Raw genomic sequence first — 14963 nt, 5'->3', positions numbered from 1 at the left:
CAAGCAAAGAAACTCAAAACAGTAGTGTAGATTTAAAGATTATTATATTTAACCCCTATCTATAATGAGTATACAAATGAATGTCTAGTTTTGTGTGTGATCCGCCTAGAACCCCTGAATACTTGAGAAATTGTATAGAAACTTCATACTACAGCTGTCTCTTTCTTCCAGCTTTGGCAGAACAGAGATGGGTGCGTACGCCGAGGAGCTGGTGAACTCCAGGTCAGCTAGGTTCATGCTGGCTGCTGTGGTTGAGGAAACTGGACTGTGAGTGTAGTAGTTAATTATTTTATTTGTTCACAGCAGTGCATGTAAATTCGAAAGTGTTGAATTTAAAATGAATGATGGACAGTGGTTTATTTTAACACGAAATCACTGATTATTTTGTTCGAAAATACAAAATGTATTAAGTTTTAGGACGAATTTATTCTAACCTGTTGTATCGAGCTTTATTTTTGTTACTTCGAGAATTTATTTTACAAATATCAAAAGGGTTCACATGGTTCTTACAAGCTTTTAAATGCCACAATAAATTGGCTTACAACCATTTGTGTTAATTTTTGATAAAATAAACAGAAGATTACGTAAATATAACAATAATAACTGTTTTCAATTCTAACTCTAAAATATTTACTTAAGGCTTTTAGCTGTTGCTCGAAATAATAATTGAAGTTACGCCTTTTAAATATTTTACGAAATCTATATCTATACATATAATAAAATGATAGGAAAGACAAAACTGTACATTGAATATTTTTTAAAAAGAATACTTGGGGGGTGATCCATAATCGATTCTGAACCCAAATATGTAGTTTTTAGAATTTTTGTCTGTATGTCTGTTTATCTGTTTGTCTGTATGTTTGTCCCGGATAAAGTCAAAAAGTACTGCATGGATTTCAATCAAATTTTGCATGACTATTACCTGGGGGCCGGTTCAACACATAGGCTGTATATTATCACGCTATCACCTACGGGGGTTGAGCAATGAATGATTAAATAAACGAAATTGGAAATTCTATATTGCTCACGCAGACGAAGTCGCGGGCAACAGCTAGTACAAAATAAACTTTTATTGCTTAGAAATAGAATCCTAACATACATTTATTTTCAGCATTAGGGCTGAAAATAAAAACAAATTCCAATAAGGATATCGCTAAGCTAAATATTTTTATTTATAGTAAGTGTATATATTAGGTAATAAGTTAGTTGTATGTTGTATATATATTAAATAATTAAATATTGTTTATTTGATATGGCAAAAAAAAAAAAAAGAAAACCAAAAATAAAAAATACATTTACCTAAGATACCTAAGTCTGCATTTTTGACTAAAATATTTCGAATAAACCTCTAGATACTGAACCTTCAAATTAACCTGCACTTAAGAGTTTTCTTTCATCTCATTTCACAAAGAAAATCCACAATATTTCAAAAGGTTTTTGAGCAAATCGAGTGCACTCACATTGGGCCGTTGGTTTCAAAAAATTATCGCCATATTGAAAAGTTCAATTTTGTAAAGTATCAGGTGTACAGTCGACCACAAATGTGTTCTAACTCAGGAGTAAAATACACTTAAATATCATGGAACATCATCATCATCTGCCTTTTCCCAACTACATATGTTGGGGTCGGCTTTTAACCAGCCAGATGCAGATGAGTACCAGTGTTTAACAAAGAGCTACTGCCTGTCTGAACTCCTTAATCCAGTTACCCGGGCGACCTAACACCCCTTGGTTGTCAGACTTACTGGCTCTGACTAACCGCAATGACTGCCAATGATGTTCAATAGTAGCCGGGACCTATAGTTCAACGTGCCCTACGAAACAACAACAACTAGGTCGGTTTCTTCTTACACTCTGTTCGCAAAACGAACCTTAGCAAAATAAAATCTTACATATTTTTTTTCTTAATCCAGTAGAGCCCTTTTTTCTTCGACTGTACTAAGAGAAAATGTGACTTTATGAGCCTGTTATGATGCCAATGTTCTGGAAAGTTCCATTGATTTCTGTAATGCCTTTGACTTTGTTTTGAGAGTCTGGAGAAGTAAGGTTATTCAATTGTGCCATAATTGTAGGTCAGATTCCATGTTTAGATCTATCTAAATGTAAGAGGTTGTAATTTTAGAAAACTTTATTTATAATAAAAAATAAGCAATTAAATTCTCCTTCTGATAATGTAAAATACTTAATACCTAGTAGCTAAAAGTCTTAACTTGAATCTACTTTGTTACAAACTTTTCTACTAGTGGAAAAAACAGGCTTTATTTTTTATACAAGTTTCTTAAAACCTTCATAAACAGATAAGTGGGTAAAATAGGAGCTCTTAGGCACTCTTAACATGAAAAATATAGTGTAACTAGCTTTTGCCCGCAACTTCGTTCGCGTGGAATAGTGACTACCAGCAGATTTTTGATTTGACCAATAGATGGCGCTATATGTCCGGAATAATTTTTTTATTTTTTTTTGTAATAAAAACTATCCTATGTCCTTTCTCAAGTTTCAAACTATGTCTGTACCAAATTTCACACAAATCGGTTCAGTAGTTTAGGCGTGAAGAAAAGACAGACAGACAGACAGACAGACAGAGTTACTTTCGCATTTATAATATTAGTTTGGATTACGGAAAAAACACTTAAAATATACCTTCCCGCAGTAGAGCAAACAAACAGATCTATTAATCAGTAGTCGTGTTGATAGTAAATCCAGTACGAACCGGTTTGTTTAACTTGATTTGTGGCCGCCATCTTGCTTCTAACGGATTAGTGTTTACTAGAAACTAGACTAAGTTTCCTTGATGTTGTGACATCAATACGCTTGTATAGCTCTCCTCATAATCTTCTGAATACTGTTACTTGGTATTTAGTAAATTGTAAATGAATTTGTCAGCATCTGCCTGGACTTTTCCCTTTATGTTGGGGACGGCTTCCACTGCTTTCACTTTAACAGCATGCAGCTAAGCACCAGTTTTACATGGTCTTATTGCCTATCTGACAACGTCAACCCAGTTACTCGTGCTTTCAGGTATATGCTTGGTTAGACTGACTGTCAGCCTCTCCTTTAACTTTTTCCTTATATGTACATGTGTAATTAAGTAAAATTAGCTTTTTCATCTGTCATACTAAATAGTTCAGATGCTTTGATAAAATGAAACTGTTATACAGTCAAAGATTAATTGAAAAAAATGTTTTATTTACCCACAACCCGTCCAATATTTTAACATGAGAGCATGCCAAATAACAAACATGCATCCATCTACATCAATTTTATTAAAATCTATTTGTTGATAGACTTATTCGAAATATTTCTTTTTTTTCTACAGAATAATGGCGAACTTAGCTTCCCCCATTCCAATGATGGACCCCAACACGAACAACGACTCGGGGTACGCCCCCTCGAACATGGAAGCTGATAAGGAGCACACCCCCCCTGCTTCCCCCACCAATAAGGAGGAGAAGAAGCCAGAAGATAGCACGGTAGATAGCACGGAAGCTGCCAAGCCTAAGCCTGAGTTGAAGTAAGTAAGAAATTTTTAGATTAAGAAAGAAATAGAAAGAGTGTGTTGGAGAAGGGTTAAGCAGTATAATTCGTCAGAAATAACTCTATTAATGTAAAAAAATCGAAAGTTTTACTGCGTAGCGTATTGGTTTAGGTAGAACATTGTCTACTGCGCTCTTACAAAATGTTACGGATGTAGGTGTTTATGGTTTTGTTATTAAAAATGAAAAGGATAGAAGAATCAGTGCCACCGAAAACGTGATAGTCAATTTAAAAACTTATATCACACAAAAACGAATTAACCAATTTATAAACAACAAAGCCACATGTAAACCAATTACAACGACTAACATTTTTTTCGAAAAAACTTTCTAATTACCAGAACCATTCAATCATCTCAGAACTAATAGGCACTTTTTGTACCATTTGTACAATTAATCGGTACTTCTGTACCAGATGTTGAAACTAGAACATCAGCTATAAAAATGAGCTAAATGATCTCGGAGATAAACTATAGCTAGTGCAGCTGACGCATCGCAGCTTAATGAGAATGAGATGAGATAGAAATGATATATCCCTAATTGGACCTAAGTTTCAGCTGAACTTGTAACTTGGGTATTAAAATCTTGAGAAAAAAAATGTGATGTTAGTATTAAAACTTCAATTCAAGTACTACCATCACTTTGCTCTTAAAATAAAGGATATCAGCATTTTCAATAAGATATCACAAATTGAACTGTCGGTAATTCGTGCATAAATCACATTATAAAGTCTGCAAGTATGTATGTGCAAACCCAAAGGCTCAGGAAATAGCCCTGCCAAGCAGACATGAGAACAATGATAAATGACCTGCAGATAAGCCTACATTACTTAGTTTTTATCGACAGTCTTAAAACTGTGAAGAACAGATTTTATAAGCACTTGAATGATTCTGTATAAAATCTTTAATATAGAGCAAGTTTTTGTGTTCAAATTAATGGTCTAGAAAATATTAAAACTTATAAAACAATAGATTAAAACGATCACTTACAATAGACTTTATTTAAAGGTTTTTGTTCATAAACTAGAAGATTATTTCTTTTTTTAATATGTAAGAAAAATGTAAAGCTAATAAAAAATAACAATTTCTCAGCTGACTCAAGTATCCAAGCTACTTAATAGCTGATTTATTGAAAACACCCCCCAGAGGGTTGAAAGTTTGAAAAAGGGTAATAATATTTGACAGGCCAGTTAATTAAAAACAAACAAAGAAAATGTTCTTAGAAAAATTGTACAACGCCAATGATATTAATGGACCATGTTACAGCGAACACTTTGTTTAACCCAATTTTACTCAAGTGTTTTTAATTCTTCAATAAAGTTATATCTTGTATTTTAGTGTGTAATTTTAGTATAAAAGGGACAGTTTTTATTTTTTGTTTGTTTGCATTGAATAGGCTGCGAAACTACTAAACCAATTTATAATGTTTTTTCACTCTTGAAAAGTAGCACTATCCCCAGGTTAAATAGTTTATATTTTATCTACATACGAAGTTCCTTCGGGAAGCGGGTGAAATCGTGAAAAACAGTTATGGCATTATTACAAAACACTTAAGCAAACATAAATTATGACACCTGTTTTATTTTATATTATTTATTATTTTATTTTATATTTAACTTTTGTATTATTTTTTTCTTAAAAATATTAAGTTAAATATATATTTAACTTTTTAAATAAGTTCACTAAAACCCTTACGCATCTACGTCGCCCTACTATGAAGCCATTATGGACGTATATCAGAGTGGACAATAGCACCTGTCCAGTGGTATGGACATCGCGACCCGCCCAAACCCACTTTATTGTGGCAGATTTATTGCCGTAAGTCGTGTGGTAGATTTTAGCTTGAAAGCAGTTTTCTATTAATAGAAACTATAGGCCGTCTTCAATTTAGTGCTATCAAATTAAGATTCTTTTCGGCATTTGTATTTAGTACTATTAATTTTAGGAAGGGGCTAAATGGGTATTAATTAAAAAGGTTTTTTTTTTTGTTAAAGTAAGTTTGTTAATTCAGTAGTTTTTTGTATTATTTAAGTGATTTAAGTTAATTTGTTTATGTGCTGCTAACTGATATTTTAGATAAATATAGTTATTGAAATAGAAATATTTGGAAACATGATAAAAGTTACCTATAAATAGAAAATAAATGATAATGTATCCTAAGCCCTTAATCCTCTAACCCCTTTCATCAATTTTCTCATACATTATACATTTGAAATCATAAAGGCATTAAACAAAATTATTCCCCTTAAAAGTTAAATCCCCTTGTGGAAGCGTCCTCCGAGTTCCTGCTGATATCTCGTTAAAATATTGATACTTTACCCTTCTGATTTCATACATAGCCAATTTGAGTTAAGCCAACTTTTATTAGGAACATTAAAAAAATGTCCAAAACATTCATTAGCCTGAAGGGTACACTGAAAATATAGAAATGGAAATAAATTCAAATATTCTAGATCTTGTTTTTTTCAATTCAATTTAAATTCATACTTTTAGATAGTTCGTAATAACCGGTCCTGAAAATCGATGAGACGTAGTTCGTAGCAAATGCTACGGCGTAGCAAAATCTACGCCGTAGCAAAATTGGAAGTCGAGAACCTAATACTCTTTATTATAATGAAGTCGAGCATAACCTGTTTAAAGTCATTAGTGTTGTTCCTCACGTGACCTCAGATCTATCGGATATCCGAAACTGAACCGCGCTTCCGTTATTCCGTATCGGATAATTATTTTGCAAATTGCTCGCTGCGGCTTGCCTGCAAGTGAACGCTATAATTACTTAACTGAGGTGAATGTTTAATAAACTGTTTTGTTGTGTTGGGTTAAAAGCTTTGTTTTTTTTTCAAAGAGTTAAGAGGGATATTTTTTTTAATTATACATTATACTCTACAAGATTTTCCTTATATTTTTTGATTTCTTCACCAATTTCAATGCTATCCGTACATAGATACATTATGTTAGTCTACTTGATATCACTATAAAACTGATTGCCTTTGTTTTGGTAGCCTCTAAAAGAAAAAAAGCTTTTGACATTCTATAGTTTAAATTTACTTCTATTTCACAACAAAACCTGCGAATAGAAATGAATAGAAAAAGCACCGAATTTTTGGCATAGTGTCACTCAAACACACATATCCACTCACAGTTTATTGAGTCCATAGAAAAACTGTCAAAAACATTTTTGTGGACCTATATACATATAGCAAGTACATAAATATATTTCCAAATACATAAATCCGCCCTTCATCAAAATATCCGCAAGACACAGTGTCCCACCACTATTCCGTTTAATGTCATCGATAGGTGCACCGAATTACCGTTTCCCAATTGCTATGTTAATTCTCTTGATATCGAATATAAATGCTAATGGCTGTTTTGGGCTTCGGACGGTAGTTAACAAATTGTCAGACAGGTAGATTACGTTGTGGGAATATTAAATTCGATAGGCTGTAGGCTATCTAGGGTACCGTCAGGTATTGTGCGAAAGACTCGGGTTTGACTATTGAATTTAATAGATTCTTAGTACTGATTAAGCAATGCCTTTGGAAGTTAGGTATTATCTCTAAACTAAAAAAATTATAGAATCAGAGTGTGTTTTGTAGGACGTGTTAATCTTAGGGCTTAAGCTGTTTTTTTTTAAATAGACTCATTTTAAAAAAAAGCTTGTAAGATTTTCAGTGCTAGATAACCCGTTAATAGTCGAGGAAGGTAAAATATGGTCACATATTTTTGAATGTTGCGATGGACATAAATTCTCAAAAAGCTGTCAATTTATTTAATCAGTAGGTAACAATTAGCAAAGCCGACCTAGTATACCGAGCCTTGATATTCTTTATCAAAATTATCTAAAACAAGTCTAAGCTTCTAATATTTCAGTACACAACTCAAAGTATACGGGATCAAACGTTGTCAACAGTACGTAAAGTCAAGGAGTCAATTTCACAAAGTTTTCTTGTAAATAACTTGAACGTGACCTTTGCTGGATCTTAAGTTCGCCTTGAACTTGGCCCTTTACATTTTGACGCTTAAAAGGCTTTGATTTGATCAATTCGACAAATAAGCTATTGTTAGGTTGTTGTCTCGTTGATTTAATTATGCAATATCGAATGTCAACGTGTTATTGTTTCAAAAGACTTTGAGGCAAAATTATCTCCATTGACTTAACAGCAATCCTGCTTAAAAAAAATACTATTTCTCTCATTATACATTGTTATTGTACATGGTTCAGCGTTGACTAAAATCAAAAGTTTCTCAAATCTAAGTCTACGTTTCCTCAGTAAATATATGTCGTCATTCCTAATCAACTTACCTTACCTTTACTTGAAAATCAGGTGTTGACAACCATGAAAGTAATTTCAGGGTAAGCCTAAAATGTAAAAGTCGGAATACAGATTGAAAATTGTAATCAGGTTTAAAACAGGACAGTTCATTAACAAATAAATTTCCACAGTCTCTACAGAACTCCCTTCGTCGTAGTCGGTTAAACAATAAACGCTACGCAATATACGCTAGCTTCGTATGCAAGTGAAATAAGTTAGCAACACGAGGGCAGGTGCAAATACTAAGTTGAAGTTACGGCGCACCGGCAGATTGTGTTTGCAAACTGTTGAGCCGGTCCAGTGGTTTACAATTTACGAACTTTACTGCTAGTTTAGTGTGAGTTTACACTAAAACTAAAATTTGAGGATTTTGTGCTGCGTTTTATATTCGAAGAGTAGATTTTTGCACATAAAAAGCTTTTAGCCGGTCGATTGTTTGACCAAACCTACTAAAAAGAATGATTGGTTCCTTTAAACTATTAAACTACTTATTTGTAACTATTAAGTAACCATCAAGCCAACTATTACTACTACTAGACTGCGGGGACGGCTAGACAGAGTGCGGGGGCTATTTTTTTTTTAACGACGTCAAAAATCATCAAATGACCCCTCCCGCTGTGGGTTAGCAGCGGTGAGGGAGTGTCAGACTCTTACTGACTAAAAACAGTCGTGTTCCGTCATTGGCCTTTTATGTACCAGGGCCGCGGTATCTCTTTCGAACAACCCTCAGCAGAGTGCGGGGGCTCCATGGGGGTTTTAACATATTTTTTGGTGTCCACCCTGATAAAATGTAATCCATGGAGTGCAATAGAGCAACTCACTTTTCATTTAGGGCAGTGTTCAACTGTGTGCACATACTGTACTGAGACTGTATCAAAACAAAGCTTAAATTCTATCCTTATCACCCTAATGTATCCTAAAATACAAATAAACGACGTCATCTGGCCATCATCTACAAACGCGGAGAAATGACAGCTTTCCCGCCATAATGGCCGGCGCCATCTTGTGTTGCAACGGTTTTTGGCGGCAATTCCGTCAAGCTCACAAAATGTCCAAGGGATCGGAACCATCCGCCGTAAGTGGCTTATTGACCCATTTCCCTTTAAGGGTCTGCTGAGAAATTTAACCAAATCTATTTTAAGTCTCGGTTTACCCATTTTTCAGGGTGTTCATTTTGTTTGGCAGGCTATTAAAAGGAAGATAGCCGGTATAAGAGATGATGTTTGGTTACCTTATGCAAGTTTTTCTTCCCTTCTCTTTCAATGGGAATTCTATTGATATAAACAAACAAACTTTAAGACCATATATCTATCTACTACCTACCTATATTTTGACTTACGCAGCACATGTGGTCCTATCACAAATATATTTGGAATTCGAGTATATTTTCAATGTGTGGGACGTGTTGTCTTTAGCTCACCCTACTCCGAAATGTTGACATCTGGTAGTTCGTGAGCGAAGTAATTTTGTGCTTCGATATAAGTTAGTAGCTCTAACACTTCGATTCGATTTTCTTTATATTCTATTGGTTGTAGATTTATTTTTTATCAACAACCTTTAGGATTTTGGTTCCCAGTTCTCTTGAAGGTAAATCTATATATTTTCATATCACTCGTATAAAAGTTGAAGAAACTAGAGGCATCTAACTTCGGCACTTCTGCCCATCCTGATGTAATAAATATCACAAACCTGAATGTAGGTAAGTCTATTTAAAAAAAAGCAAATATCAGAAAACCTAAAAGAAACTGTTAGATACCCAAAATTTTTTATCAAATACGAGACAAAAATATTGAAGTGCGTTACTCAAAATATTGGCATAAAAGCCAATGGATGATGACATAGTACTACCATACGTTCGTTGTAAGCTGACAAAAGTGCATTTTATACGTTTTTTCATCAAATACATCAATTTGCGTCACGCGCTGGAGCTATGCATTCTTTTGCTCTGTTACATTTTTGTGACTATATTTTAAATTGAAAAATTGTTCTCGAAAATATTTACCAATATTTTGTTATTGGGTTAAAATATTTGTAACTGAAACACATCTGTATGAAATACACTTTCATACTAACACAGAAAAGCTCTTTAGCCAATTTCGAATGACTGGAATATAGATTTTTTTAGTAGTTGAGAACCGACTATGAAAATCTCGATAAAAAAAATTATTTAAAAATGCCGTAGGCGTCTAAAAGAGTCAACAAAATTGTTTAGTTTGTTATAGACATTTGTTGTAATAGACAGCTGCGTTGCTGGGAAGTTTGTTCTTCACCGCTTCTTCTTTCCAGCCACTAAGAAGTTGTAAAAGGGGGCTTCTTGGGGGTGCCGTGCCGTCCTTATTGTAATATTGACTTGACTTTGAAAGAAAGCATTAATTCAGAAACACATCACTCTTAAATTCTTAAATTATAAGTCTACCAAACTGCATGGCAGTTTGTTGGCAGATTTAGCTCGTTTTATCACAAATGTAAATTATGCTCATAATTATGTTAATCCTAAATTATTTAGTAAATACTTCCTTGACTTGACTATAGTAAGACAGTTACGAAACTTCTTAAAACGTCTCGAACCTTCTAAACTTCCCTTAATTCTTCCACAGAAAGAAGCTAAGCAGGATAAGCAACAGCTCTCTGATTTCGACTCCTCGGAGGCGGTTCAGGAGTGCGGCATCAGCGGCTAGGTTCACCATCTTCCGCGCCAACAGGGCTGGCAAGCTGAGGGCCAAGTCCTTTGCTAAGAAGGAGAAGAAGGCTACACAGACACTCGCCATTGTTTTAGGTGAGTTTTAAGACACTAGAATAAAAGGATTTTCGACGAAATCTTATTTTATCATCATCTTGCTTAAAAAAATAATTTATCAGTTTATGTATTAAAGATCATCTCAGTGCACCTCGTCTCCAGCTTCGTGATCTTTAACACCGTCCATTTAACATAATCATCATTATGATAATAAAAACAATCCAATCTTTTTCGAAAATGTTCATAAAAACTGTAGTATACTTACATGTTCTACACTTTGCTGTCTGACTTCCTGTCTCCTGCACATTGTATCGAGTTTTTAAGAAATTCCACAATTCCCTAGTTTTACTCCTTTAGAAAACTTCTCTATGAAGTTATAAACAAGTTGTACTTTCCAATTGCAACTGGGCACATTGGAGAAAAGACACTAACTGTCAACAAAAATGATTGTACTTAAAATAATGTCAAGCATTTATCTACGATCTTACATAACAGTTCTATTCTCAAGCCCTATTCTAAGTTGTACACCATACGGAGGCACCACGGCAGGTAACGATAAGACACGAATTTAATTTGCATAGCAAATAAAGTTACTAAAACACTACCAGGTTTTATTCACTTCTAAAAACCATTTACTTGGAACTGAACCAAACACAAAGAACTAAGGTCCTTTTGAAATGCTTTTTAATTAAAACTTGGAATTAACAAAAAACTACAAATACGCTCCTGCTTCGTTGGGAACTAGTACCAAGAAACATTTAATCGCTTGCACATTGAAACTCGATTGGTTGTTTTTGAGATCGGGAAATTAACTCTGAATTTAGATTAAGAGAAACAAATACAAAAGAAAACATTTCTTAACTTTTGTTGCAATAGAGAGGTCACCTTGCAACCACCAATACAGTAATTTCTGTTCAATTAGAAAAATATTTATTTTTAATACTTTGGTAGGATTTTGAGATCAAGAATAATTACAATTTACACGCCCTAGTCCATGCCCCGTCAGCCGTCAGTTTTGCCATATCTTTCTACGTATTAGGAAAATTATACAATTTGCTCCAATGACGACTAAATCGTTTTCAGAAGTGTTTCAGAAGCCAAAGTTTACTTATAGCGATTAATATAAGGACTGCCAGCATTCTCTTAATTACAGTTTATCGTACTTACACTAATTATCTCTTTCCAGGTGTATTCCTCTTCTGCTGGGCACCATTCTTCTCCTGCTCAGTCCTGGACGCCCTATGCTTCAAGTTCGGCCTCCCCTACTCTCCCGGGGTGACCGTGTTCATCCTGACCACGTGGCTGGGCTACATCAACTCGTTCCTCAACCCCGTCATCTACACCATCTTCAACCCTGAGTTCAGGAAGGCCTTCAGGAAGATACTCCATTGCGGCACCTAGCCCTTGGATTACTACGTAGTTTATGAATAGACTTTGACTCTTTCAACTTTCAAGTGATTTTTGTTTTCAATACCTACTGTGCTATTTCTTACATTCTTTAACTGATTTATTATTGAATCCTTTCCCGTGAGAAATAAAAATGCTATCACTATGTTAAAACTTGGCAATTGAAAACGCTATGTGTAAGCCACTTCCAAATTTCGATGTTATTGCCAAGCTGCATGATAGGTACCTGTTTCCAGCTTGGAAGCCATTTTGTTTCTTGTCAATCCTCATAAAGGATTTTAAGTTGAGAAACATATTGGAAAACCACAGTACATAGAAACCTACTTTTCCAAGATTCTGCCCTCAGTTTTTTATATCCTGATGACCACTTTTATAACGCACATTTTCCGAAGCACATCACCATTTTACACTGGTGATTCTTTTCTACTACCATTTTAATCTGGTGATTAATGTAAATACTGGTTTTATAACTAAACAATTATTGTCTGAGCTCAAGTTGATATAACTACGTAGTATTTCTATAGTTTAAGGTACTTTTAACGAACGAATGGTACTATCTATTGTATGAACGCTTTAGTCAGTATCTTCTAATGTATCCGTCTCAGTAGTGCTATGTCTATAAGATACCCTTATTTACTAATATTTAAATTAATGTCAATTTGGATAAATTCATCAATAGGAAATGCGTAACCATGTAACTTAATGTTGTCACGATTCCATTTTATAAAAGTATCAATATTGTGTTTTTGTACTTGGTTGCTAATTTGCTTTTAGAAACTAGAAATTCATGATAAATGACGCTCGTTTCAGTTTTATGCTGACAGTTGAATTATTTCACCGTTATCAAAAACTGGAACCTCCGATTTAATGGCATACAAAACTGTGTTTTCAATATACATTTTAATTAATATTTTGTTTACTAAAATAAAATGGATAAAGCAAATGCTGATGAAATGCGTTACCTAAATATTAATTAATCACCGTTTCAATATTCGATATTTTCTATTTCATCAATATTATAAATTTGGCAAAAGTTTATAAAAATGAAACACAATTTAATATTTTTACACAAATTGTTTAAAACAAACACAAAACTTTTCATGTATACATTAGCCAAAAATTATTAATTGTTGACAACCCCTGGCTAAACTAAACAGAACTTTGACCTTTCAAGTCGACCTAGCAACGTGTTGATTAACGCAATTGATTTTAAAGCTTATCCCAAAGATATAAGATTGATATTCCTTTGTACACATTCCTAGATTTTCTAACTTTTGGACGTACCTTCCAACATGTTGACTAACGCAATTGATTTTATAGCTTATTGCTAAAGTTATAAGAGTTACATTCCCTTGTAAACACTCCTAGATTTCCTAACTTGACTAAGTTTATCCTGCGGTTGTGACGATCCCTTAGAATAGAGAAGCAATAATGTATGATTGTGTATATAGGTTTAATTGATATAGCTATGTAGAATATGTACGACTGTAATACTTTTTAAATGTAAGTAAATATTGTATGCTCAGCATTGGGAAGATTGGTTAAATAGAACAAAAAACTTTACATCTTTTATTATATGATAATTTCTTGATTTTCAATTGCAATATTGCTTAAAAAAACTTTTTCATGCAATGTGATAAAAATCTGTATTTCTGCGATCGAAATAATTTGTGATCAAACATAATTTACTAGGTTACTATTCCGTAGAGCAATTTTCAAATTAAATTACCAGTAAAACGATGCAGATTTCTTAATAAAATAAATTATAAGTAACAAGTTCGCATTTGTATAGTAGATATCATTCAGCACACAACTAAGAAATTAGTTTTCCAATAACTATTTGACATTCACAAAGCAAGTAAAAGCTTTACAAAGCCCAGTCTCAAATACTCTAGTCAGAGCTATCTTGCCAAAGATGTAAATAACAACTATGTATTATCTTGTAAATATAAACTGTATAAATGTTAGTCAAACTAAAGTAAAAGCGTATTTATTGATGTTGAAATAAATGGTGCATTATGTGGTTCAGTGTTTTTATTTAAAAATCGTCAACAGTAACCTCTTTTAATATTAACTACAAGTATTAGTCTCCAGCTAGAAAAAAGTCATTAAGTATCACACAGCCCTTTTCATGGTAGTAAATCATCAAATGACCCCTCCCGCTGTGAATGCAGGGAGTGTCAGACTTACTGACTTAAACACACCATGTTCCTTCCTTCCTCTCCCTTCTTCTGTCCTTCTCGGGCCCTCCATTTAACAAGGCCATGGTAACTCTTTCAAACAATCCCGCAGCCGCGGGGTTTCACCTGGCCCTCAATTTGGGTATATTAATTCGTAGAAAATCATTCTACATATTTTGCCTAAAGGCATACTAGTTAAACCACGTCTGTAAGAATCATCATAACATATTCGTAAGAAGTAACAATTTTAGATTTTCATAATCTGGCACAACACTTACACAAATGCCATATTCGTGCCCTTTTCCAAACTTACTCGTATTTCCAAAATTGCAATTCCTTACGAGAGTCGAAATTAGTTCCCTCTTGACGCAGTATTCGGCTTACCCTATTACATGAGGTCAAATCGGAAATGTAGGGGTGCTATCAAAGAAAGGTTCATTTCTGCCGGACCCTTGTGAGAAAATTGGCTTGAAGATGAGTGTCTATTGTCGTTAAGGACCTTTCTCATTTCGAAAGGTAAACGTATGTGAAGTCCCTTGTATAAGCTGGGAAGCGTGTGGACATTAATCGAAAATCAAGATTAAGCGGTTACGGAGTTTTATGGTTAAAAACCCCTATATACATCACAAGGAAATCAAATCTAAGACGCAATGTCTTGCGGAATTGCTCGAAAGAGTTACCGCAGCCTTGGTACACATAGGGCTCAAGAAGAAACATAATGGGTTTTAGACAGTAAGAGTCTGACACTCCCTCACGCTGCACCCACAGTGTGAAGGGTAATCTGATGATTC

At 34.1% G+C, this 14963-nt stretch overlaps 1 protein-coding gene across 1 annotated transcript in view; it reads left to right on the top strand.

Annotated features, from left to right (window-relative positions):
• Positions 1 to 12069, top strand: part of LOC110379565 (dopamine D2-like receptor) — a 35193-nt gene extending 23124 nt beyond the window's left edge. Inside the window, 4 exon segments of the mRNA XM_064038585.1 lie at positions 155 to 267; positions 3317 to 3511; positions 10446 to 10624; positions 11772 to 12069. Coding sequence (XP_063894655.1) covers positions 155 to 267; positions 3317 to 3511; positions 10446 to 10624; positions 11772 to 11986 — 702 coding nt within the window. The 3' untranslated portion in view covers positions 11987 to 12069.
• Positions 12070 to 14963: the final 2894 nt, after the last annotated feature.

This window comes from Helicoverpa armigera, chromosome 16 (assembly GCF_030705265.1).
Source record: "Helicoverpa armigera isolate CAAS_96S chromosome 16, ASM3070526v1, whole genome shotgun sequence".
In the NCBI taxonomy this organism is placed as follows: Eukaryota; Metazoa; Arthropoda; class Insecta; order Lepidoptera; family Noctuidae; genus Helicoverpa; species Helicoverpa armigera.
Note: the sequence above shows the minus strand (reverse complement) of the source record. Positions and strands in the feature narration are given on the sequence as shown.